This window comes from Poecilia reticulata, chromosome 16 (assembly GCF_904066995.2).
Source record: "Poecilia reticulata chromosome 16, P_reticulata-male-v2, whole genome shotgun sequence".
Taxonomy (NCBI): domain Eukaryota; kingdom Metazoa; phylum Chordata; class Actinopteri; order Cyprinodontiformes; family Poeciliidae; genus Poecilia; species Poecilia reticulata.
The window spans coordinates 30,510,378-30,537,716 of NC_088845.1; the positions used below are offsets into that span (position 1 = coordinate 30,510,378).

The 27,339-nt window shown below is 36.2% G+C and overlaps 1 protein-coding gene across 5 annotated transcripts in view; it reads right to left on the bottom strand.

Moving 5' to 3' along the window:
• vps13b (vacuolar protein sorting 13 homolog B) overlaps positions 1 to 27,339 on the bottom strand; it is a 312,384-nt gene that overhangs the window by 273,116 nt on the left and 11,929 nt on the right. For all 5 annotated transcript variants that reach the window (XM_008432898.3, XM_008432900.3, XM_081617077.1 and 2 more), the window contains exons 4-11: positions 19,385 to 19,502; positions 15,925 to 16,092; positions 14,727 to 14,908; positions 13,527 to 13,701; positions 7,889 to 8,163; positions 5,218 to 5,313; positions 1,944 to 2,066; positions 1,413 to 1,550 (exon numbers count right to left, since the gene is read on the bottom strand). In XM_008432898.3, coding sequence (XP_008431120.2) covers positions 1,413 to 1,550; positions 1,944 to 2,066; positions 5,218 to 5,313; positions 7,889 to 8,163; positions 13,527 to 13,701; positions 14,727 to 14,908; positions 15,925 to 16,092; positions 19,385 to 19,502 — 1,275 coding nt within the window. The remainder of the gene's footprint in view (positions 1 to 1,412; positions 1,551 to 1,943; positions 2,067 to 5,217; positions 5,314 to 7,888; positions 8,164 to 13,526; positions 13,702 to 14,726; positions 14,909 to 15,924; positions 16,093 to 19,384; positions 19,503 to 27,339) is intronic.

Here is a 27,339-nt window from a genome sequence, read left to right on the forward strand (position 1 = left end):
CGGTAAACATGGCAACAAGGCAGCAAACGCACTGATAGCCTTTAAGAGTGGCAATGACTGGGGTCAAGGGAGATATGGTAGTGAGGGTCATATCACAGATAAAAAGCTATTGAGTGGCAGAACTACTTAGTTGGACATTTGCTTTTTGTTTGTTGTTGGGGTTTTTTAATAGCCCAATAAAAACACAGAACCTTACAGTTAAGACTTAACAGAAAAAACACTATAAGAGCAAGTAAACTGTGTAAATGTTTCACAGCTGAAAAAACTGCAAATTTCGATTGACCACTAAGAGGTCAATTTAATGTAAATAGAAAAATCTCTAAAATATTTATAACTTACAGCAAACAAGAAATTGATTAATTAAAAAAATAACGTATTTTTGTTTTTCTTAGGCAAGTGTCAGTCTGCAGTTTAACAGACATAAAGAAGAGTGGGGGGGGAAAATCACTCAAACACAAATGTATCTACACTGTGAAACATTACAAATGAATGATAAAGTAAAGCTCAACGGGTAATTTCAGTTTGAATTCAGTCAGAAAAGGTTGGCAGCACTGGGTAACAGCCTTTTTTAAATGTATTTAAATAGTTTACAATAAATACAAAAAATTAAGAAGAAAAAGCTGTTTATTAATGTTTCTAGATTTTTAAACTCCTGTTTGAAAGTTTGTTTGTCTAAAAGCCTACTGTTATAGCTCATTAGTTGGAAGGTCAGGAGGTAAGTTTTCCTTCCACATGAATCACTGAAAGGATTAAACCAACTCTCAGTCCTTCCCTTCAACAACCCACCTAACGTTTACCCAAAATTTCTTTAAGCAGCTTTTTTCAGGAGAACCTTATCAGAGAGACAGGTTAATGATTAATATTTATTAGGGGATTTCTAATGGATGTGGCATGCTTTTGGATCAAAGTCAGCCTGGTTTCAAAATCTCTGATGTTGATTTAACACCAGAACCTTTGTGTTAGTCTTAAACGTCCATTTATAAACAGAGAGGGGATGGATGGGAGGATGGACAGACATCCAAACACCGGCTTTATTGAGGGTCAAGAACATTTCAAAGAAGAGTCAACACTTATGCTGGCAGGAGTGATCAAGGGAGCAGTGGATTATCAGGAACAATGGAGTTAACACTAATACTTGAGTAGCTGCAGCATTACAGCCAGCTGGGTGAGAGTGGTAAAATAATAAATTGAAGTTTATTATAAGATTCGAGGTAAAAACTATGAATAAATGAAACTAGAACTATACTTTAAATAGGACATAATCAATTATAAAGCTTAACATAGCTTCATGTTAAAATTTCAAATATCTATATCACTGTCAAAATCAAATACCAACAAAATGCAGTTATCTGGATGATATCATCTACTTCTGCATTTTGTCATTCTATTTACCAGAGGCATGTTCTACTTACCTTGTGATTAGCAGAGTCTAGGATGAACTCGGCTTTTACTCCATTATTCTCTGGACTGCGGTAGTCAAACAGAGAGTTGGTAAGGTAAGTCATCCCTTTACTTTTTAGGTTGTCCCCACAGCTGAAGAACACTGCGTCCTTCACGGAGAAGAAGAAAACATCAAACAAGCTTTTGTGAAAAAAAAATTTGTTTAATTATTTTTATTGATTGTAAAATGAAGCAAATTTATAACACAATAAAACTGAACATATGTTTAAACCTAAATTAAGTGTTTGAATGTACACAACAAATACAGCAAGTACGTAAAATAAAAGCAACAATTATTTATCTGTAAGTCAGTACAGATATACATGACAATACCATTATTACAAATAAGAAATGGCACATTTTGTTCTAATAATAAAACTACTAAATTATATCAAACATGCGTCAATCTCCTTTGAAAATAGAGAGAATAATTTGGTTATATTTTTGGCTTCAATTGTTCTTAAAGGTTTCTTCATAAAAAGATCTGTTAGGTTCCTTTTTACCTCTTCACGCCTGTTCAAATTTTCTTCAAAGTCTCGAACTCCCATGATGCCTTTCAGACACAGTGCCCGACAGCCAACAAAGCCAATCTGACAGTTGAAGAAGGGTTCCCCCATCATGAGTACCTGAAAATATAACCAGAAAAGGGTTCCAGAGTTTTCTGAAATGTTCTCTATTTAAACATTAATAGTAATAAAGGAACATTGATTGAATGAGTTGAAAAGTTTAGATCAACACTGTTCTCTCTCCACACAGTTATCTGGAACTAAAAGAAAACATATGACCAACCACATTATAAATGAGTGATATTATAACAGAGAGGTAGTACGCTTTCATTAGCCTGGCTGGCTAGCACTTGAGCAAGTTTCTGTATATGCAAAGATTTACAGAAGAAGCAATATGTATATTTATTAAATATTTAGACTTAGTTTTAAGTGCCATTTATTTACTGTTTTAGATAAAAATGGTAAACTTATATGTGTTTTAGGTAAAATTTTGACAAAACATTATAGGAGCTTTCTAAAACCTCATTCAAAATGTGTTCTGACAAAGGTTGTTCAGTACTACACTCCACTCCCACTCAGAGGGAAAGCCAACATGTCTGGTAAATGACTCGTTATAAGACATACCAGCTTTAGCATCAAACTAACTTTGTGTAAAACAAGTCAGCTATGACCTTAAAACTGCACACTGTGCAGTTCAAAAATTTCACTGGTCACAGTGTACAAGATCAATATTCTAAAAATCTTGGTAGTGACCTGAGTCACACGGTGTGATGGGAGATGCAAGACTGATTTCTTAAAATGGTAAAACTGTAAAATGGTAAAACCTCAGTCAGATCAGACAGTGATATGAGCTCAGCAATTAGTGAGAAGCCAGTTGGAGGCGTTAATGGCCTTATTATTAGAGTAAGACATTAAAAACGGGATGGAATGCAAATGGCCAATAATCTTCAAGATGTTCTCCTAAGACAACATTTGATATTTGTCTAATCATTTTCGATTTCTAGAGTGGCAAATCGACTTGCCTGTAACAAAAACCACAGACCACCAACTTAACCTCACAACCAATTCTTACAGTTATCTCACCACCCAAGATTTAGTCCACAGTGGTAAAAAGTAGAACAGTCTGAACGAGACTGTTTAGATTTTGTATTTTCATTACAGATATGCAAGCAGTATAATTTTAGGAAACATTTTTTAAATTACTTAAGCACTTAACTTTGCAAAAACATTTAATGTTTAGTTGCACAAAAACATTTTGTTTTTTTTAATACATTAAATATAAAATGTGTGAAATCTGGAATTTTGCGTTTCAACTGTTGAGTCCAGCTAAGTGACTAGATGTTTTTTTTTGGTGGAAACATTTAATTTTGCAATGTTAGGTAGTGCAAGAGTCAGATTCTGTATTCCTTTGGTGAATGTCATTTTCATCCACCTGGCAAACATCTAAGATATAATAATGTCTTGGCTTATTGCTCCCACCATCACATATCACAGGTTTCACTTCAGGTACCCAGTTACTTTTCAACACTTTCATATTCTGTCCAAGAATACTCACCCCTTCATTCAACAGAACTATAAATGACAGACATTGAAAATCTCTGAATTTTCATATCTGGAAGAAACCGTAAAGCTAAAACTTCTCTCAAATCTGTCCAGATAAATAAGACTAAAACACAGGTCTTGCTGGGAAAGACGGAAATGATCAGACTTGGGTACTAGTCAGACATTAATTAGTACACTGCAGGCTGCAGATAAGTGACATGGAAAACAGTTAAACATTTAAAACTAAGGGTTTGGAGTATCAAAAAAAGATTAACCGATTATTACCAACATTAAAAATAATCATTACAATTATGGATGCACAATGTATTGGCAATAACATCGGTATCAACTGATGTAATTTTCCCCCCCAACTTTATTTATAGAACCATTTTTCTTTTACACAATAACTCAAAATGCAAACAGCAGAGCAGCACAAACACAACTTCACATCACCTTTATGTGAAACCCTGAGTCCCACAAAGCCAAAACATGTGTACATGATTCACCAGAAACATGTTACATCTGCCACATACATCACTATCAGAACAAAAGATTGTTGCCAGCCTGGCATTAGAAAAGAGTATCCCCAATAGAACTTTGCATTCAATCAACTTGCATGAACCAGAGACACAGCAGCATCAGTGAGATGTATCAGTGAGATGAATGTTGAAGCTTTCCTCCTAAACTTTCCTAACAGTACACAGCGAGGATGAGGAGAGCAGCCATATAATCCTATGTAGTCATATAATCTATATAATCCGACAGAGATGGATCCTTTAATGACAGAATCCGTAGAGAGTAACATGTTTACAGTTGTTTCAGGGGGGACGACTAGAAAAATGAGGAAACAATTTTCTGACTTAGTCCAGGCCTGAAAAAAATTATAAAGCTGCTGATTTGGGATGCTGTTGGGAGCTGTTCAAATGAGGAGAATATGCCATCTGTGTACATCATTAGCAGATTTAAGACCATTGTTGTGCCACATCTGAAACACTGGATCAGTTCTGGATGGCTCAAAGACACAGTTTCTGTATTTAAATCATATCAGTCCAATAAGTTAAACTGGGTTGATGGTAAGAGCCGACATTTAACTGAAGCAGAGAAGAAATGTCAGCAGTTTGATTGTTTTTCCCCCCACAGTGTTTAAGGGTAGGGAATGTATACATTATATACATTATCTGTGAATATCAGTCATCAGTCACAACATTAATGTCAGATATCAATATTAGCAAAAATTGTATATAACTGTACTTGTTTTCTATAACTAATAGTAAAAGAAAAACAGTTTTTTATTGCTTTGTCAAGGGCATGAAAAATCAGATCAGAATACACTTTGATCCTCAAGGGGAAATTGATTATTTGACAAGCTACTCCCATCCAAAGAGTTAAATATTAGCAAATATAAATATAAACATTTGTAACATACAAAAAAACACATGAAATGATAACTAATTTAAATACTACCAAAATATACACCAAAAACAAATAAAAGAAAGTATGTAAATGGAAATGTATGACTTTATAAATCTAATAAATATGGTCAGTTATCTTAAAGAAACTCAGAGTTGGGAGTTACATAATCTAAATGGCTACAGGCAGGAATGATAGGTACCATCTGTTGGCCATTGTTTTATTACAGGAAATGCAGATTTAGCTCCAATGCTCAAACAAACAAAGATCCAAAAGAAAGTTCAACTTGTTAGCAAACCAGAAAGGTTGACACTCGTACCTCAATAGTGATTCCCTCTTGCTCCATACACAGAACCTCTCTGGACTTGACTTTCTGAGGACTGTAGTAGCTGCTCTCCGACTGCGTGTCTGTCAGCTGATAAACAAAGAGAAAAAATTATATTGTTAACGTTTTATTAATAAACAACAGCATAAGTAAGTTGTGTCCTTCTGGGTGTGTGGCAACTTCAGTTATAGTGAAAATCAACAATGAAGTATACCTTTTGAAACCCTTTGTCTAAGTCGTTAGAGATGAAGGGAAGGAACAAAGAACCATTAACGTACCAGACAGAAAACCTCACTGGAGAAATGATCAATAAATGGAAATATAACTGCAGCAATAGCTAAGGTTTTTTTAAACTGCTGGATTTGAAAAGTAAAATTATTTTTCCTAGTAAAAATTATTAAAAACATTTTTTCTTTGAATATAGTGAATATTACAAATAAGCAACAACCTGACAAACATAATTGAAAGTAATACATTTTAGTTCAGATTTGATTTTAAGGGTAAAATGAAAAACCGGATCATCACCACCATCTATTAAATTAGCAATTATAACATTGACATTTTTAAGAAAAAAAAGTGCTGCTCATTAAATTCTGGAACAAATCACTAGAACAAGAGAAAATGTATTTCAATCCTTTTTGGTTGAGGAGATGGAAGCCAAGACAGAAAAACACCTGGCTAAAATGATTTGGCAGAAGGACAGTACAGCATGCTCCTGATGTTGGTTAATAAGCTGGGTGTAGAGCAGAATTAAACCCATTCAACTTTAACACAGGAAGCAGGTGCAGAGCAAAAGCAGCTGTGGATTATTATTCTTACAGAGCAGACTCCCACCCTGGATCTCTTTTCCCCTTTAGGTTCGGATAGTTTAATCACGTGCAGAAACAATCTTCCACCAAGCAGCACATCCCAAAAAATAGTAAAAAAAATAAAATAAAATAAATATATATATATATATATCATTAAGATGCTGTTCATTCTAGCAACACAAGTTCAAAGTGTGTGCTACAGAGTTTAGTAGTTTATGTTAAATATGAACAGAAAATAAAACAAACAAATATGTATTAAACAACAGAAACAAATTAGATTTGACAATATTTGCAGAATAAGAGTTCAGTACTGGGTGTGTGGTAACTTCAATTATAATATTGTGAAAACAAACAATGAAGAATACCTGGGGAAGCTCTTTGTCTTAGTAGAAGTACTAGCCCACTAAATCATTAAAGGTGATGATGAAGGCACAACAAATGTTTAAATAAGAACAGGTCATTATCCATACTACTGTGGTGGAGAATTTCTGATTTAAGGGTAATCCTCTTTAACACGCCAACTCCGACTAATTAATTACGCAGAATTTAACACATTAAAAATATCAACACAATAAATGTTAACATCAGCTTTTTACTACATATAATAGCTCAATTCAACCATTTGGTAACAAAGAGGGGTTTTCAATTAAAATGTGATTAATTAATTACAGACAATGGAATTACCTCAATTGAAAATTTTAATTACGTCCCACCACTTGCTATTTTTTGATAGCGATAGAGAGAAATAGAGGTAGACAGAGAGTTAAGTCTCTTTATGGCAGAAAGGATCACCATGTTACCAAATACTGGCTTCTAGCATCAACACACAGGATCACGACTGTTTTGAAAGTAGCTTACATATCAATCATACAGAAAAATATGTACAAAAAAAAAATTTGTATTCTCTATTTTTTTTTTTTTTTTGGTAAAGCAACATTAAATCTGGCATCCAGCAAAGGTTCAGCAGGTGTGTTAATCAAAGAAAGGAAATAACTGATCAGGGCTAAACTATGAATAATGTGTTTACAAGTTAAAGTCTTACTCTGCCGTTTTCCCCTAATCAAAGAGATTTTGGGAATAGTGTGTTGGTAATCTAAAAATACATCTCTCATTTCACATTCACGTCAAACTCAAGTTCAGCCTGTGGCTGTTCAAAGACATAAAATTACTTCAACTTAAATACTTCCTTCTAGGAAAGAAACAAGAATGTAAAAAACCCTTCCTTTCAGCTGCCTGCAATTATTCCAAAAGAGAGGCAATTAATTGATTAAAAGAACTCAAACAATACAGGAACAGTTTAAACATTAGAAAAACACTAAGGTTTATGTGGCCTGAGAACTGGCTCCCTTCCGCTGATCACACACACTGTCAAATGTATGAACATTTTCCCTTCACACACAAATGCGTGTGTCCGAGATGTGTGCACATGCACGTGCATGCACCAACATAAGAGAAGAAAAACGCAGACTACTAGTAATCTGATATATACGGCCTGATTCTGAAAGGAAGCAGGGATGGATTCCAATTATTCCGAGTAAAAAGACGTTAAACGTTAAAATTTTGGCAGCATTTTCTAAATATTTTTCTTCCTCTGTAATGTTTTAAGTAATAATGTAACAAGGGACAGCAACTATTGGTCAAACTACCCGCCCTGATGCTGTTCACAGAAACTAATAAGATCAACGTTCCTGAAATCGGAGCTAAGGAAAATTTATGTGCTTATTAATTTGTGAGAAAACAACACTTACATGTCCACAACATAAAAAGGTACGAAACTGGTTCAGCAAAAAAGCACCTTTTTATTTTTGAATTGTTATAGCATGAAGCCTTTAAAGTTGTGTTTTTAACAGCTTTACCTTAAAGGTGATAGAAGCTTTAGTGCAGTAGAAGCCAATAGAGACAACAGGGTCCTTCAATGTGTGCTGCTGGGGGTAGTTGGAAATTCCTTCTGTGTCCCCCTGCATGTAGAGACCTCCCTCCCCTTCTTCCTCTGTGCCTACAATGGCTGGGACGAAGGACCAAGCCCAGGACATCCAACCCTGATCTGGATCTTCAGGACTCCCACCCTCTATGTAGAGGTTCTGGCTGGAATACGGACTAGATCCCAAACTTTCCATTTCAACATCGGTACCTGAAATGATATTAAAAAAAACAAACAAAAAACAAATGATTTCCTTAGAAACAGACAATCATGGCCGTTCCTGAATTGCCTACTAGGAGACATGACAAGACTTTTTATAGACATTTACAGTCTTGACTTCTACACCAAAAACCATAAACCTCAACACAAAGTATCATGAAGAAATTGTTGACTTACGGAAAAGAAAAATACTCAAATTACAAAATGCTGCAATTGTCTTAGCATCGTTTCAATCTTATGTATAAATCGATTGAAACTACAGAACATACTTCTTTCACAGAAAAAATGGTTCACAATGAAAATCTCTGAACGCCAAGCAGAACAGTCAATTTGTTCATCTTGAGGGATGCCTAAGGCAAGCAAGTTGTTACAGCTGTCAAATGAAAACACAAAGCTAACATAGATCAATGCCACTGCATCTCCACTGTGCAGGTGTCAGTTTTTGTGTATTGCTGGAATGCAGTGCAGCATGAACTCTACACAGACAGGGGAAGTCCATTCCATTTGATGCCAGAGAGCAAAGTGAGTCAGCCAGCATCCTGGCAGAGCCCTTGACTGGGCTCACTGATCAAGGCTATCTGTCCTGAACCAACAGCCCAGGCTGTGTCTACAAATACATCTAGGAAGGGGCTGGCTCACAAATTTGATAAGCAGCCAACAAACTATGTAACTGTCTAAGCCAGCTGTACAGTGCAAGATTAAGCAGAGCTTAAGGTGAAGGCTAAAAAAGATCAACATTGAGAATGTGCAAACTGAGGTCAGGGAGGTTCTTCTGTTGATGGAGGCACTGGCTAATCAGAGGGGAAGATGTAGACATATTTGTATCATCATATTTTGTGGGACTTATAGCAACTCTAAAAAATTTACAGCAAATTTCTCACAATATGATGTCCAGAAAAACCCAACCAGGCCTCTAAAATCTACTTAGGATTTTAGAGGCTTCTTCACTACATCGGTCATATTAAGTTGTGCAATGGTGTTGCTAAATAACACAAAACATCCTCAGTAATTATACTTTGAAACATAAAAAACATCTATTATTCCATCCATGAAATGGATGGGGAAAAAATTATTTGCAAAATATCACAGTTAAGATTGAAAATAAGCTAGATAGAAGACAAAAGGGAATTGCAATGTGGTGGAAAAACTGAATTTTGCAAATTCAGATATTTTCCACAACTAAAAATAACAATGACTAAAGATTTGAGAGAACAACCTAACACAAGAATTTAATTCTGTTATCTGGCATGTCTATGGTTATCAGGAACCCAAATGCATTCGCACTCCTCTAGCACACATCATAACCTTTGACCTGGTCCTATCACTTCTGTTTCCATACATGTTAGGATAGAGGAAACTGATGTCGATAGTAAAGAATGTGTAATCCCATTCCTTACTGCCTCATGTCCTTTTCAGAAACATTATTGTCTGTGAAGTCATACTTTAGGAATCCCAGAGGCAACAGCAGTGAAAATATGACACATTATAATTAAATCTTTCACTTTGAGAATTGGCAGTTGGAAATCCCATGTTATGGTTTTAAGTCCCAACTTCCCTCTCTGATTCCATCTCTCATATAGTTTTGTTTTCCTTTCCTTTTACTTTTACCCAAGAAAGCTCTCGGTGTCAGTTTAACTAGTTGAGCTCTTTCATGTCACATCACACTCGAAGTCTGAATGTGAAGATAATCATGTTTAAGCAAAAGCATTAAACAACTTGACCCGATTAGGAAGACTTTGAAATAGTATGCCGAAAAAGCTAAGCAAAACGTGAGTGATGTGAGAAATCTAACTATTTCTCTTTGATTATTTTGTACCAACAAATGGTTAGACTGTTGTTTTTGGGACAAATGAGAATTTGAAAATGTATCCAGGCACCATGTCATAAAATGTACAGTTCATACATTCATCTATTTTATTTATTTCTTTATTTCTCTCATTTACAATTTAAAATGAACATGTCAGGTTGGTATAAATGTTTTGAATGAAAACGATTCGTTTGAAGAAAAAAAATATTTTTATTATTTTAGATGCTTAAAATTATGAAAAGTAGAAATGTGAATAAACAGAATTATAAGTCTCTGATTATTTATAGATGGAATAGTGGTTACCTGAATGTTTGGTCTCAGTTTCTGTTCATCACCTACATGCAGGTGATGCACATACAGTTTGGTAGATAATCTCTATATGAAACAACATTTAAAACACCAACCATTTGGTAATAATAGTTTAAAAAGAAGCACACTTTGACAAACTAAGAAAATGATAGTAAAATAATATGACTGCACAACGGAATAAAATGTACATACTTCTATAAAGGATATTAACACTCATGTTATCTTGTCTACTGTTATGAAAAAGGGAAGTGCCATTTATTTTGGGCTAAATTATTCCAGCCTTACTGGTTTTGCCTCAATTAAGGAGGTGACTTTTTGTCATTTTGTAATTATATGTTTTGCTTTTAACCAGAAAGAACCTTGTGCCCTCAAAGAATATTGTTGGGGTATCAAAAATGATAGATTTTCATTAGTAGTAATTTGAAATTTTGAATTGTGACAACTCTAATGGCTTGGTGTCTGCTTAAAGACACATTTGAGTCCCTTAGTTGAGAATGGTTTTCTTAAAGACAATTTAGAACTTTAGTTAAGTAAAATGCTCATCCATCTTGAGCCTGGATTATGAATGGGTTAAAATTAAATACAATTTAAAAATGTATTATTACAATGTGTGACTACTTTGTAACCCTACTTTAAAACATTTTCCCTTTCATTGTAAACAGGCCCAGTGAAGCCTGGGCTTTAATTTTGTGTTACTTTACTGAAGGTGAAGCTGCAGCCTAAAAACAAAAACAAAAACAGAACAGAAAATATTATTAGATCTTTGAAAAAGGTTTCTGGAGTCCTGAATGACTTGCTACAATGCAGAAATGCAGACCCTCCTCTCCTCTTCAGCCTTGTCACTCTGTCATATATTTCCTACATTATTAAGTATTTGAGTACTCAGGTTCCAAGGGCTGGTCCTCTCTCATTTTGTGACGGGATACTAATTCATTCTCAGAGGCTCTGCATAGCAATAGCATGACCGCGACTCTTACATCTGGCATTGGACACTTTACTGGAAGCTGTGCCAACTTGCAGAGAAGGCCAAGAAGCAGCAGGCAAGTTAAAGAAAGCAAGGTTGTAATGTGTTGTCCTTCTGGCCACCACTTTAGCTCCATGAATATTTGCTCCTGGGGCAACAAAGACTGATTAAACCCAGAAGGAGTTGTGATTTTATTTTGTTCTATTTGGCAGGGTAAAGGATGAACACATTAAGAGGGAACAAGATGGGATGGGTGTTTAGAGGAATGAAGGGAGTATTATATGGGGGGACTTATTTTTCAAAGATAGATGAGTATGTAACTTAATTTTAAAAGCGCGATACCTTATTTTCAGTCTCAAAATATGGGCTGCAAGGCTGCACAGTGGCGCAGTTGGTAGAGCTGTTGCCTTGCAGCAAGAAGGTTCTGGGTTCGATTCCCGGCCCCGGTCTTTCTGCATGGAGTTTGCATGTTCTCCCTGTGCATGCGTGGGTTTTCTCCGGGTACTCCGGTTTCCTCCCACAGTCCAAAAACATGACTGTCAGGTTAATTGGACTCTCCAAATTGTCCCCAAGTGTGAGTGTGTGTGTGCATGGTTGTGCGTCTCCGTGATGCTCTGCGACAGACTGGCGACCTGTCCAGGGTGACCCCGCCTCTCGCCCGGAACGTTAGCTGGAGATAGGCACCAACAACCCTCCCGACCCCACTAAGGGACAACGATGTAAAGAAAATGGATGGATGGATGAATATGGACTGCCTTCACTCAAAACTCTACTGTCAGAAATATTGCTTGCAAATATGTTTTGCTCCCCTTAAAAAGTGATGATTCAGCACTCAGAATGTATAATGCCTGCCCAAATATCTTCTGAAATTGTTTAAATCTCTCTCCCTGTCTTCAAACATCTGTCTGTTAGCAGGACCTCAAACCTGTTGTCACGTCCGATTTGTCCGCTTGCAGATTTTTCATCCTCTCCTTTGGAAACGAGTGATAAGTCTGACTAGCAACAGGTTCGAGCGAGCGAGAGAGAGAGAGAGAGAGAGAGAGACACTGTGGCAACTTGGCCATTTTGCTTTCCGCTTATTTTGCTCAGAGTTCAGAGAAGTCCAGCCTAACAAAATTTTAGAAGGTCAGAGTGATGGAAGTTTGCATCTGGTATTGCTGTCCATATAGCTTTTAACACCTTCTTACTTAAAGATTATAAAGGTCAAATAATGTCCCGATACCAGCAAATCTCCAACATTTTCTACACTGTTGAACATTGATGCCATTAACAGTAATAGCATCAAATAGGCAGCTGCTAAGGTCTCTAACAGTGTAAGCACTGGTGCAAGGTATTTGGCTAGAAGTTAATATCTGGACATTTTCTTTTTTTTTTTTTTTTTAAGACTAATAATTGATGACCTATTCTATTTTCATGAAATACAAATACAAAGATTCTCTGAATGTTTTGAATGAAAGCAGCATCAATGTTTTGGAAAATAGCAACTCAACAAAAAAGATTGAAGCAACACTAACAGCCTGATGAAAACCAACATTTACCCAAACACTGTGTGCCCTGACTTTTCAACAGGAGATAGCATCACATTAAATCAGATGGTAAAGCCAAGTTTAAATGGCAGCAGAACTGATTTAGCTAAACAAGAGCAAATTGTAGAAACAAAGCTAGTTGTTTCTGGAGAAGAAAAGGGAAGGCTTTAGATATGTAAACAATAGCTTATGCCATATCAAGATGCTAAAACTCAAGAACTCCTTATGGACTTCCTGAAGAAGTAAAAGCTAAAGTTTTCTATAATCTTTTAAGTCCATCACCCTCAACAGAGATCATATATCCCAAAAGAGCAGCACATGCAAGGCAACCCAAAAATCTCAAACAGCTGGACATCTTTAGAAGGAAGAATGTTGAAAAATGCTTCAAAGAAAAACTGGAAGACTTAAGTGGCAACAAAAATTATGAATTCTGTTAAATATTTTAAGGTTTGGAAAGCACACACAAATAAAGGCATCCAAACTTTGGTTTTTAGTCTGTTCCTTTTTTATTCTATCGTGTTTCATTTTAAAGCAAATTGCAAGTCTTTTCTTGTCCACTTAATGTTATGGATGTTGCATTTGCTTGACTGTTGGATACGAGTTGCATGTTTTAGCAACAGAACAGTTAGTCAACCCTTTCTTCATCCTCTACCTTCAACACCAATTCATTTGGAAATGATAGAACCAGACAAATATGGATCTTTTAAAGTTAACAAGGCTGTACTTTGCCTGTGAAAAAAATACTCACCAGGTGAACTTGCTCCGCCTTCCCTTACATGATCCATGCCTTCTTCACCCTCACTTTCTTTGTGTCCTCCTATTTCTCCATAGTAAAGAGCAATAATCAGCTCTAAGATTCGGATAAACATGGGCAGCTGCTGGTCAGTGATGGACAATTTCAAGCTCTCCACCATTGTGTGAATCTATGGAAAAATGGATAATTTATTGAAATTTGGTTGGTACAGCCTCCTGTTTTATTATTCTTTCGGGGAAAAAAATGCATGCTCTTTTCTCCTAGTGTGCCTTTACGTACAAAGAAACAGCCTGTTTAATAAATATAAGCCATAAGTTCTCTTTTTTTTGAAAGAGAATAAAAAGAAAAGCCACTTAATCCTCTGTTGATTTTATGCACTTTATTCAACCATAAATAAATGCAAGTGTTTCAATGCATCTTAATGTGGAGAGTGAATATTAACAAAAATCCACAAAAAGTTTTACATAAAAGTAAAAAAATACATGTTAGAGTGAAAACATTTTTTTAAATATCTGAGTCTTTCTGGGTCATAAATTGCCTTTTCTTTCTCTATTAAAATGACACTACCATAAATGTTGGAGCCCATTTTATTTTTAAGGCAGCAAACTTAGAAAATCAGCAGAATTATTAGATAAAGAGACAATGGGCATAACACAATAAATGTTATTATGTCTATGATGTTGGGTCAATAAATACACCCTGCCGATAAGTTATGGCTCAATTCAATTTTACAAATTTTGTTTGCATTTCACTAATATGGAATTTATCTTAAAGTCCAATTAAAACAACTTAAAATCTATAAGGTAAATAATGTGTACATTTTGGTCAAAACTATTTCAACAGTTTGCTGAGAACCTGCATAATATCTTAATCTAGGAGAGGCTGAATGATCAATAATCAAATATTTTACTTTTAAAAGCCATACAAATTTCTACAAAAATCTTTCCATAAACGCATGACTTTTTAAAGGGTAAAAACCATGGTAATTTAATAAAAGTATTTAATTATTTATGTATTTTATACCTAAAATGAATATCAAACAATCCAATATAACTACAAAAACACTAATGAGAGCCAAGTTATGTCAGATATTACTAAGGCCAAACCAAAACCTTAAAAAATTAAAGAAACCCTGATAAAAATCATATATTGACTATATTTCATATAGTTTTGACAGAGTGTGAAGAGGCTCACTTTGATGACAGAGGGGATCTTGGAGCTGATGTTGTCATAAGTGAAATGCAGGCGCGTTCTGAAGGAGCATTTGTATAAGAGGGGGTCCTGGTAAAACTCAATCTTGCCGCTAGCATTTCTCTTGTCCAAACACACAGTGCAGTCAGCAAAGTTTATCACTTTTCTTAGGACCAGTTCTGGAGCTACAAAGACAAAAAAGTAAAAACAACAACAAAAAAAAGTTAATATTTATATATGAGGATATAATTCTGAATATGCATCTAATAATTTTTTTAACTGAAATAAGTGTTTAGGAAATAATTTAGGAAACAATTATAACATTGAAATTAAAGCTTTACAAATCAAAGTAAACTAGATTTCAATTTTTTACTATACATTTTTTACTATACAATTTTTTACTAAACATTCAGCGTTCACAGAATGTTTGCAGTAATATTCTTTATGGAATAAATAGGAAGTTAATCATTATTCACAAAGCATGTGCATGTCTATATGAATGGATCAATGACTGGTTGTAGATTTTAATATATATATATATATATATATATATATATATATATATATATATATATATATATATATATAGGCCATTGAAACTCTTTCAATATTAGAATTATATGTACACTAACAAAAACAGGAATGATTCAGTGCATAATATTAAAGGCTGCAGCTTAAGAGAAGATAAACCCAGATAAAGAAAGCTGCTATCTGTTGAGTTATATAAACTTTATGAAATAGGCATACATTAATTACGTTATACCTCTCAAAATGAAATTACTTTCTACACAAAATTGCTTAGAATGATATCTCATTGCTTTTAAATGTAAAACTTTTTAGAGTCTTCTAATAATCATTTCTTTTAAGAGGTGTTCTTTTCCTGTTAGTGAACATCTAATTCATTTCTTAAAATATGCCACAAGCCACCCGACTGGATTAACAGGATTAGATCCTGCAGCAGGTGTGGAAATTTTCCTGAACTACTTAATAAAAAGTGGGTGTTATATTTGAAGGTGGCACCATCTTTTTCCTGAATACCCATCTCTGACAAACATCATTAGTTATTTCCTCTCAGCTGGCTTCACACCATCATGGGGGTGGACGTTTGCAAAGCATCAGATAGCACAACATTATTGGTTTTCATCTCCTTGGATTGACAAATTAAACCCAACACTACTGAATGTAGCCAGTTTCTTCTTACCAGTTATGTCCATGAAAGCCCTCTCCCAGATGTCATCCACAGTGTAGCACTCTGCTGCAGTAATGTTGACCGAAAGCACAATGTCGTCTTCAACATATTTGAGAATCAGGTTGTTCACCACGATGTTCACGTTGTTCACCACGCGTCTGATTAGACTCTGCACATAACCTAAAAAAAAATACACAAATACCATTTGAATATTTAATTAGAAAAAGAAACAAGAATATCTAATAGCTTTAAAATTTGATATTTCAGCACCAGCACATAGAGATATATTACTGTGAAAAAATATTAAAGCAACACTAATTTACAGATATGAAGTATTTTCTGATTTACTAACAATACATAAACAATTATTAATATGAGCCAAGAAAAGAAAAAAAAATTTCATCCCAAGAACAAGTAGAAATCTAAAAAACATAGAGGCATAAAAAAAACCTGATCAACTGCCAAAAACAATTTTACAATGGATCCCGTGCTGCTGAGATTATAACAATTCATAAAAGATTCAAGATCTGTTTGTGTGTTATGTCATTCTACAGTATGCAGCATAACAAGTAAGTAAACCTTTAAGCCCAAGTCCCATTTTAAACTATTTGGTGTTTAAAGGAGGAAAATTACTTCCAAACAGCAGAGTGAGCGAACGATGAGCAAAGCCAGGAATACTGTGAGAAAGTGACATCATCATGAGTGATTATTTAACTGCACCTGAAGATGTTTTCACTCTCTAAAGGGGGCATACCCTATAAAGTCTGAACCACTGCATCAGGCTGAATTTCATAGAACAGGAGGGCTGCACATAAATGTTACTTTTCAGAAACAGTGACGCACAAAGACAGCAATTTTACAGGATAAAATTTTGGAGTGAGTCAGAAAAGAACTTAAAATGACACAGGTCTGCAGAGTTTAACAAGAGAATATGAAAATATACACTAATAACGGCTTCCAACCACAGGACCAAAAGTACTTTTCATTCCTACTGTATAATGTTTAACTTGCTCACGGCAAATTGAAACATAAATCTTTACTGATTTTCTGTTATTTCCAAACCAAATGTTTATTTTCCTGTATCTGCACACTTGGCTTAAGGAAGAAGAGAATCAATAATTAGGCAGAACTAAATAGTGCTGTTGACAGAAAATTTATATGAATAGTTTGAGTGTAGAGCCACTCTAGACAGGCCCCACTGCATATTGGTATAATCCAATCACCAGAATTCTCATGGGTCTGACCAAACAGAGTGGCAGGAAGAGAGAATGAAGGAGTGTAAACTTCTCTTATAAAGGGAGCATATGTTCGCTCAAGTTGCGCATGGTCTTTCAGGCATTCATGCTTCTTAGCATGAATGACTGTGGGAGTGGCTGCGCGCGCGTGCGCGCGTGCGTACGTGCGTCTGTGTGTGCGCTTGTGTGCGTGTGTGTGATTCTGAGGTCAGCAAGAAAGCTGCTGTTGCACCTGCAGACTGGGTAGTAAAACTACCACTTTACCCCCTGCTATTTAACTCTCTGGATCTAATTTACCCATTACAGAGTGTCCCCTTTTTTGCACTCTTGCATTTTCGCCTGGTCTTGGTTCACAAGAGGTCTAAAGCTTCAATCCTCTTTGTTTGCAAGCTACCCTGCAGCTCTAAACCTTTTGCATAAACAGAGAGGAAAAGATAACAATTTCATGCAATGTAAAAACAAGCCAAATGTCCTCTTTTATGTCAAGTACCGCAAAGAAATCTGTATTGTAATGTGCTTAGTAGGAATGTACCAATCTAATACCAAGTGTCAACATAAGGTACATTTAAATGGAGTCCAAGTTGGACCTGAAAAACTCAGGTGCAAAGAGTAGCAATTCCTAAGGTCTCATGTAAGGAATAAAAGATCCCTAGAAGAGAAAAGAGCTCTTCTAGGGATCCCATATATCCCATATTGCTTCATCAATATGGGATACTATCTCTTTACACTTTAAGGAGACGGAAAGTCAACTATTCTATTATCCCAGGAATAGCTAAACAAGTAGCTGTATAATTAAAGTCCTCTGACCCAGAAAAGCAGTTTAATTGGAACATACCTATATTTAACATGTGTTTCTATTTAAAAGAAAATCTCCTTCTTCAGTCATACACATACATAATGTCTATGCGGATAACCATTTCTTATATATATATGTGTGTGTGTGTGTGTGTGTGTGTGTGTGTGTGTGTGTGTGTGTGTGTGTGTGTGTGTGTGTGTGTGTGTGTGTGTGTGTGTGTGTGTGTGTGTGTACATAACTGCCAGAAGGAGTGGAGTTATGTACATTTATTGCTGTTGAAAGATGTTTTCACTGGCAAAGTTTTGGTTGTTTCTGCGCTGCAGCTGCATGAGAAACAGTAATGTTGCAAAATAGCAGAGTTTAGTGATAGCTGGGAGTCTTCTCTGTTTACTAAAAGTTGCTTTACAGAACGTTACGTTGTGCACATTAATATTCTGCAAGTCGTCAGGTTTAAAACAAGGATGTATTCGTTCAGTACATGTGCATAATGAATGAACATATTTTCAGTACAAATACATTTTACACTTCTTGACTCAACAAAAGCAACAAAACCTATTCATACCATGAGAACTTCTTATGGTCTCATGGTTTACAGAACACAATTAAGTCAACTAATGTGCTTTGTCTTTGCTTTTAGAAACCAAGTGTTCTGACACATTTGGTTTGTATCTTATTCTTACAAAAATATCCAGTCTGAGTCATAGCAGGCTAGTTTTACCGTAGCTACCTTTTAACCTCTACCTTTTAATTAGGAAGCCAGGGATTACGGCATTCATCTACTTCCTTGCTATTATTGAGCTCCTTTAACCTCTGACCCCAGTTGTCTCTATTGCCTGTAATGGGTTACAACATGGACCACTGGTGGAATAGTGTTATACGTGCACATAAATGAACACCGATACTCTAAAAATCCTAGACACACAAAGTGGAACAAAGGCACACATTCACACACTCCAAAGAGATTACTTAGAGGCAGGCACCGTAGGGGATGCTGGGGTGTGGGGGCACCCTGCTTTAACAGCTGGGGAGAGATATTATCTCATAACATCAGGCATGGAAATTGATCCTCCCCTGATAAAACCAGTCAGAAGTATAAGTTCGTAGATTCAGGCCTACCAGGGCTCTGGGAGTTAACCTTTGGATGGTACAGTGATCTGGCTCCTATATCTTACAGCTCACTGCTTTTACCCTGTCTTTGTTAAATAATTATATTGTAATCTCCTATTTTCCACCTTCTACTTTAAGTTAAGCATACCATGCCCCTAGAAAATGTGTTGTCTCAGAGATCATCTTTAAGGACAATATATTTAGAGATATTTTAACACAAAAATTAATATTAATACAAAACATCCTGTTTTATGTTTTTATCATTCATTAAACAAAAATGAAGCATAAAAAAAAAACTAATGTTCACATTGGGCAAAAGAAAACAACTAGTTACCTGGTGGTAGGTCTGGGTCGCTGGGAGCTGCTTGTTGGAGACGGCGAGGTTTTGTTGTAGACTTGGAGCCATCAGAGACACTGCGACTGGTGGAGCTGGAGCAGCTGTCATGGTCATCCTAAACAAACAAAAAACAGAGGATGGTCAACAATTGTAGTTTTAAAAGCAACAAATAAAAAAATACAATTAAAATAAATGTTAATTATTTGCACTTCTGTTAAATCCAAATCAGTTAGTATATCTAAAAGCACAATGTAATGCTGATCACATTTAGAACCGGCCCAAGGCATAAATGACCTAAGAGAATATCGATGCTGTTAAATTTGATTTAATTGTTTCAGCAAATTAAAAGATTATAAATTGTTTAACATTTAAATTTAAGATTTTAGGGAGCTGGCAAGTTTACTTTGTAAAAGTTCAAAGAACAATGTTCATAGTTAGATTGTTTTGTTATAATAGCTACAATTTGATGCTATGAGTTCAATCTTTGAGTTTTAGCTGATCATTAATGCATCTTAGTGAACTACAATTACATTTGACTGCTTTGTCAGTTAAACTAGGCCTCCTCTTCCAGATTTCACTGCATCCATGGTGAAATGCTGTTAGTGGTGCTAATGTTTGCAGCAAGAGGGACCCCCTAAGTCAAATTCTGCTCAAAGCCTCATTCAACATTGGACCGGCCCCATCCAGTGTTGTATGATGAGCTAGACCATCTCGGTAGCTAAATGTAGAGGGAAGAACAAACGTGAAATTTAATTTATGTGACTTTAGTAGTTCTTTCATTTCGTGTCTATTGAGTTTTTAATAAGCACCACAGAGACTGTTTTGGTTGTCTGAGGAGGTGTCCTGATCTCCCCGTGGCTGCACACCAACTCTACCTGAATTTAAGTAGACAAAGCATTTCATATGCATTTTGTCGTGGCAAAAAATAAACTAAAATAAAAAATAAGCCAGCGCGCTGCACAAGTCACAAGGTGAGCAAAAAAGCTCCTCCAAGGGCAGAACCACTGGTCCATAACACACCAACTAAACAGGAACTATCAACGCAGACAGAGTCAGCATGTTGAGACGTAAACACGTATGCTGCACATAATGCTTTGTTCACAAAGAAATATTCTCACTGCATGCTCAACGCGCCTAAATGTGCACCTGTGAACATTGAGCACAGCTCAATGTGGACATTTGCGGTTCACACCAAGCTGCGCGAGCAGAGTAAACGAGGTGGATTTGACTCCTGCCTTGATGAATTCTAAAAGAAACATGGATCCTCATTCTCACAGGGGGTTACTACTGTATAAATTACTTTAAAAAAACAAAAGTACCCAAAGATGGCACAAGTCAACAGCACATGTCATCTATCATAAAAACATGGCATGTTAAGATCAGAAATTCAAGACTCTGTAGGTGTGTTAATAGATACCAAAACAATTATCTCAGAGGATAAGGCTGCAGAGAAACATAATGAGTCAAAATTTTCATTAAATTAGGGGAAAAAAATCTTGAGTAAAAACTCCCTCAGGCCAACAGGACTTGTGTTACTTTATATACAAATAAAAAAAGCAGACAAAGAATAGAGATGTCAGGAGATTCAGGCCAAAGAACTTCAATCATAAGGGCCCACTTTGTTACCAAGACAGATATAAAACTAATCAAAGCAAATATTTACCAATTTGAAAATTAATGACTGAAAATGAAAATGGTAATTTAATTGTTCTACCACTGTGTCACCTGTATATGAGTAAGTGACTCCAAAAAAGGCTCTGATGTGTCAACAGAAATTCTATAGGAGTTTATTGAAATAATTTGGTCTAATTTGATGGAGTTCATACAGACAGACTTATGTTCCCTGTGGATCTCAATCTCACCTTTTAATGAACTGTTTCTAGATAGTAATGGAAGAGAAATAGGAAAACATGCAAGGAATGAGGAAAAACATGCATGATGCATCCTTATAGGCAAGAGACTATAGAGAACATAACGTTTCTATTCCATTAGGCCTATACTTATTTGGTGTCACTGGGAATTTAAACACATATATAAATTCTGTTTCCTTAATTAAGTAAAATGATATGACTGGCCAGAAAATGCATTAAACAAGAAATTACTTCATTGGATCAAATTGACAGCAAAAAATCCAACACAGTTTCACTACTACAACTGTCTCTTCAACAGTTATCTGACAAAAGGAGTTTATATTAAAATACTAGTGGGAAAAAACTCAAAAACAAATTTTTAACAAATTTAAAACCTCTGCAAAGCTGGATGTCAAGGTAAAGGAGCTTAGCTGAGCAAGCTAAAAGTTCAGCATGGTATTGATTAAGAGGTTACCACAGCACTGTAACCTTTCCACTGTTCACCGGGGTGGTAAGTTAGTCGGACAATCTGGACAAAGAAAGAGAGGATCACATATGTTTGGTATTTACATGTCTCAGTCGTTTCTCTTTACACTAACCAGAACAACACTGAATGTGTCAAAATGAAGTGTATTCGGGTACTTCAAGGACATTACACCTCACTCTAAAATACTCAAGAAAATAAAAACCCAATGTTCTCAAGTTACACACGAATTCATCCACATTCATTTTCTCTCAGTGCATCAATGGTAAACAGAGGGTAAGATTATAAAAGCTTCATCAAGTCAGGAATTAATATTTGTATATGGGAAGTAATTAAATTGCTGTTCAATACTGACAAACATAAATTTGAAAACTTACAAATAAGTGTCAGGTGTGTAATGATAAAATATATCCAGGTAAAAAAAACAAAAAACAGTAGGCTTATAAAAATCCCTCACATTTTGCTGCATTTAGTTCACAATACGCAATGTGATTAGATAAGAATTAGAAACAGTCTGCCTTTCTCTGAGACTCATATCTATACCTAAAGGAATGCAAAACCCTCCAAGCCCACATAGTACATTGAGTTCAAGAGCTTGGACTGCCACTAAAGATCAAGACTTCCAAATTTGGAAGTAGTGCAATTAAGCACTCAATGTCACTGTGGGCAGTAAGCAATTCTCCAGAGGTGAAAAATGCCTTTTCAGAGGGAAGCCCTGGGACAAATGAAGCCTGCTTCAGCTGCTGCCATGTAAACTGATCCCAGCAATGCCAAAGCTGTGCACAGGACAAGGAATAAGGCATGGAAAGATAGAGAAAGAGAGAGAGACAGACACACACAAAAAACAGGAAAAGGGGTTACTATCCTACAGGCATGTCAACTTAGCCGTTAAGTTAAGACGACAGTAGTAAGAAAGGAAAGGGGCAACAAAAAACAATGGAATAAGTGGAAAAATAATACAGTCAGAAAAAAGTGAGCTGGCTAGGCTGAGAGAAGCAGGGAGTTACCGGACCTTAGAGATTGGAAGACCACAGAGAAAAGAAAATGAAAAAACCTCCACAAGTGTGAGTGGCAGGCAAGAGGGACCCCCTACGCAGAGGGTAAGTGGGCACTACAGTAGGCATGTCTGGCACAAGAAGGTCATACGTGACCTGTGTCCGTAAACAGACGGTTCACTCAATCATAGACCGTTCACTCAATCATAGACCAGTAGGGACCAGTAGTACCCTCAACTCATATGGTTGTCTAAGTGTTAATGCCTAAGCTCAACCACCTCCTGCTATTAGGAACCACACACTGCAGGAGCTAAGTAAACAAACTGAGGAAGCTCAGATACTATGAACAAAGTATGCACCTGTCATTGAATATTGTGTGCAAACTTACATAGAGCTTGATGGATTAAAAAACTCTGTACCCCTGTTAGAGAAGTTTACAATTTTTCCTTCAAGAATCTAGATTGTACAGTTTAGGCTTTGCATGCACAAATAGAAACTGCTGTCAGGAAAAGTGTGATTGGTACAGCTCTATTTGTTTCGATAAAAACTAACATCTTTAAGTGTTTAATTGGTCAAGCTTTAAAGGTCAAGCAAAATTTTGAGCAGACATATTTCTTTAATTATATGTTTCAGAGAAGATTTTCCATACTTGTTTGTATTATGATATACGAGTCCTATTGCAATTTCCTGTCATCTGCAGCCTTCTCCTTGACATTCAGTGTAAGAAAACTTTGTTGGGAAAAATTAAAAAAGGCATTTTTTTTCTATTACAAAACAAAACTGTTTTTATTGGACACATAAAAATTAACAAGAATTGGAAGCATATTACATTTTTGTCAGAAACTGCTTGATCTTTGAAATCCAAACATTTTTGAAACTGGTCAACTTCATAAAGTTTTTCCAGATTAATAAGAGCATGCAGACCATTGCTGAATAAACAAACTCTGTTATTGTTGCTTTTTCTCTGCAGGTTGCTGGAAAACTTATGCTGACATCAAAGCAGCAGGACTGCAGACTGGAGGCCAGGCAGGGAAAGGCAAACGCCTACAGAGTGAGAAAATAAATATGGAAACCCAATAGCTCCTTATCTCAGACAGGGCCCCTCCTTCTCCAAGACACTCATACATAAACAGAGACACATGGATCCACACTGAATCTGACAAATGCACATCCTGTCTACTGCTTATGACGTCTACCGTTTTGATGTAAGTTCATACAATTAAGCTATTTAGATGGCGACAAAATAGTCGAGTATTTAGTCACTCATTTGTATTCAATCCATTAAAATTGTTTAAGATTAGTAATTTTAGCAGAAACAAAAATGAACTTATCAGTGTAGCCTCAAATGACCTTCTATTCAGCGTCCATTACATTCCAACACACCCATCTGCTCAGCTAAAAATTGGCTGCGAATGACTTAATGAAACTCTAACAAATGTAGGAAGTAAAAGAACTGTGATTAAAGATGGGGTTGGATAGGAGGTTGGGTTTTTTTAAGTAGAAGTACCACAAGACAGAATAACTACAACAATTTTGCTTTCCGTCCTCAGATTGGAGTTAACTTTTAACTACAAACCTGTTCAGTAACCCGTATTCAGATGCAACCACACTACATTAGGGACATATACCCAGAGTGAACACCTTGCTTACAACCCAACACACAACTGTATGTGAACATTCTCATAGGGAAGCTAAATATAAAGACCCAGACTCTAAAAACCCCTGTGAAGCAGCTGGAATCCATGGCAGATTGGAGGGATTAGAGACTGAAATCAGCCATGATGAATGTAACATTGTGTGACATTCTGAGTAATTATCTCAATGAAAACAGCTCATTACAAAAATGTGCTCTCCTCCTGCTGCTTTCTTCCTCTGCTCCAGGATCCAAGTTAATTACAGGGAGAGGAAATCTCAATTTAAAGTGACTGAAATAAAAAATTCTAATAAAGAACTGAAATGTACACTATGTACATCACATACACTGAGCCTTCCTTTATTAGTCATCTTTCTTTCAGCAAATAAAAACGAATTCATGAAAAATAAATTAAAAAATTCAGTTGATTTAACTTTTCAAACCGTGAAAAACAGCAATAAAAACAAATTTTCAACAACGGTTATTTTTATGTTTCAAGTAATCTTTAAGAAAAAATACACTTCTTGTGGTCATTGACAAAAATTTGTGTTCAAGTAAACATTTTCCTCAAACTATTTTAAGCACTTATAATAATATAGTTGTATGTACCAACTCAAATGTCAAATGTCAGTGAGAATAGATTACATAGAACTCCATCTGTAACAACAGGTTTAAATGTTCAAATTAAATTTGGCAAATAAGTATGCAATGTTAGTCTTGTGTTTTTTTAAAATGGCTATTACAAAAAGAATTTAGTATTAATGCAGAAGTTGTTTCAATTACAAACTGCAGTTTTAATTCCAGAGAAATTGACAAACTAAAAGAGAATGCAGCATGTTGAAGAGGGCAGACTGATAAGAACAATAAGAGGAAGTATATTTACATAAATGAATTATGGAAAGAAAGAAAAAAGAAACACCGCTGATGATGTCATGTTGTACAACTCGGCCAAGAATACCTCCGCATGCCAAAGTGAAATTGGCTTTGTTTAATATCAGACTTCAACATGCCCAGAATAACTAATAAATCTAAGTTACAGAGCAGATTAATAGGCTCATAACATTCTAGTTTTTAATGAGACAACTTCCCCAATATTATTCACACATGAAAAGCTACTGTTTCACTGCAGAAGGGACTGAAAAAAGGATTTTGAATATATTTGAATGCTAATTTTAAAGTTGATGTCTGTAACCTGTTTAGGAACCCTATAATTTTTTTTTAAGGACAGGGTTAAAAAAATGTTAACACTTTATAATGTGCAATGAGGGCAGTCAGAAGTCTTTAACTAGGGCTAAATCCCATAAACCTCAAAGAAAGGAAAATAAGAGAGAAAATGCTGTTTACCCCATCACCACAAGTCTTAGTGGAGGCGTTAAATGTGAAAACATAGTGAAACAAACTAAACCAACATTGGTAACTTTTTTCATCCTGGCAAAACCAGGATCAAATTAGAATCCAGACACACAGAACTTGTGGAACAACATAAATCTGAAAGCTGATGTAACAGGGAAAATATATTTCTAAGTTTTAAAAACAGGCTTGTTTGTTATTTTATTAAATCTAGTAAGAAAAAAATAAGTGTGTACTTATGAGTGTGTACTTAACTCATAGCGTGTCACTGCTCAGTTCACTGTTTACTATATGTTAGAAATTCCCTATGCAATTTCATAGAAGTAGTGTACACCAGCTGTACAGCATATAAATTGAAAGGAATATTACACAACACCAAAATAAAATTTCAATGACGTTGTCTGTTCATTATTGATTCTCTGGCAAAATAGCTCCTGAGACACAATCCATCAGAAGCCTAAGCAGCAACACCCAGATTTCCCCTTTCCATGCCACTTGGGCCAGCTCTTCCGAGGGAATCCCAAGGTGTTCCCAGGGCAGTCAAGAAACATAGTCCCTCGAGAGTGTCCCTGGTCTTCCTCTGGATTACCTCCCAATGAGATATACCCAAAATCCCTCTCCAGGAAGGCACCCATCCTAACCAGATGCCCAAGCCACCTCAACTGGCCTCAGCAGTCTCTTCTGGATGACTGAGTTTCTCACTCCATTTCCAAGGGGGAACCCAAAAACCCTACAGAGCAAACTCTTTTCAGTCACTTGAATCTCCAGTCTTGTTCTTTCGGTCACTACTCAGAGTTTGTGTCTACAGATAAGGGTAGGAACTTAGATTGACTGGTAAATCGAGAGCTTTACCTTTTGAGTCAGCTCTCTTATTACCATGACAGATATGTACAGCGCTAAAATGACTGCAGATGCAGCACCAATCCATCTATCTATCAATCTCCCACTCCATTTTTCTCTCCCTTGTGAACAAGGCATGCAGATACTGAAACTGTGCTTTGGGTAGGATCTCGTGCCCGAACCAAAGAAAGCACTCAAGACCATGGTTTCAGACGTCAAGGTATTGGTTCCCATTCCAACTGCTTCACATTCAGCTGAGAACCGCTCAAGCGAAGGCTGTAGATCATGGTCTGATGAAGCCAAGAGAGCAGTTACTCAATCTTGAGGCCACCAAACTGGCTGCACCTAGAAGTTATCATGAAGGTTATGAACCAGTGAGAAAGCACAACCTTGGTGGAATCCAACTCTTACCCGAAAATAGTTCTAACTACTGCCAACAATGCAGACCAAGCTCTGACATTTGCCATGAAGGGACTTAACAGTGTCAGGGGCTTGGAAGCCTGAACTCCCCGAGAAGCCCCTAGAAGACTCCCCGAGGGACACTGTCAAACACCTTCTCCATGAACATATAAACTGGTTGGATGCACTCCTATGCACCCTGCAGGGTCCTGCTGAGGGTGTGGAGCTGGTCCAATGTTCCATGAACAGGATAAATCCGAGATTCAGCTATTCTGCAGACCATCCTCTCCAGATCCCCTAAATAGACCCTACCAGGGAGGATTAGGAGTGTGAGTTTCTTGTAGTTGGTACACACCCTGCGGTCCTTCTTTTTAAACCTGAGGAACACCACCCCTGGTCTG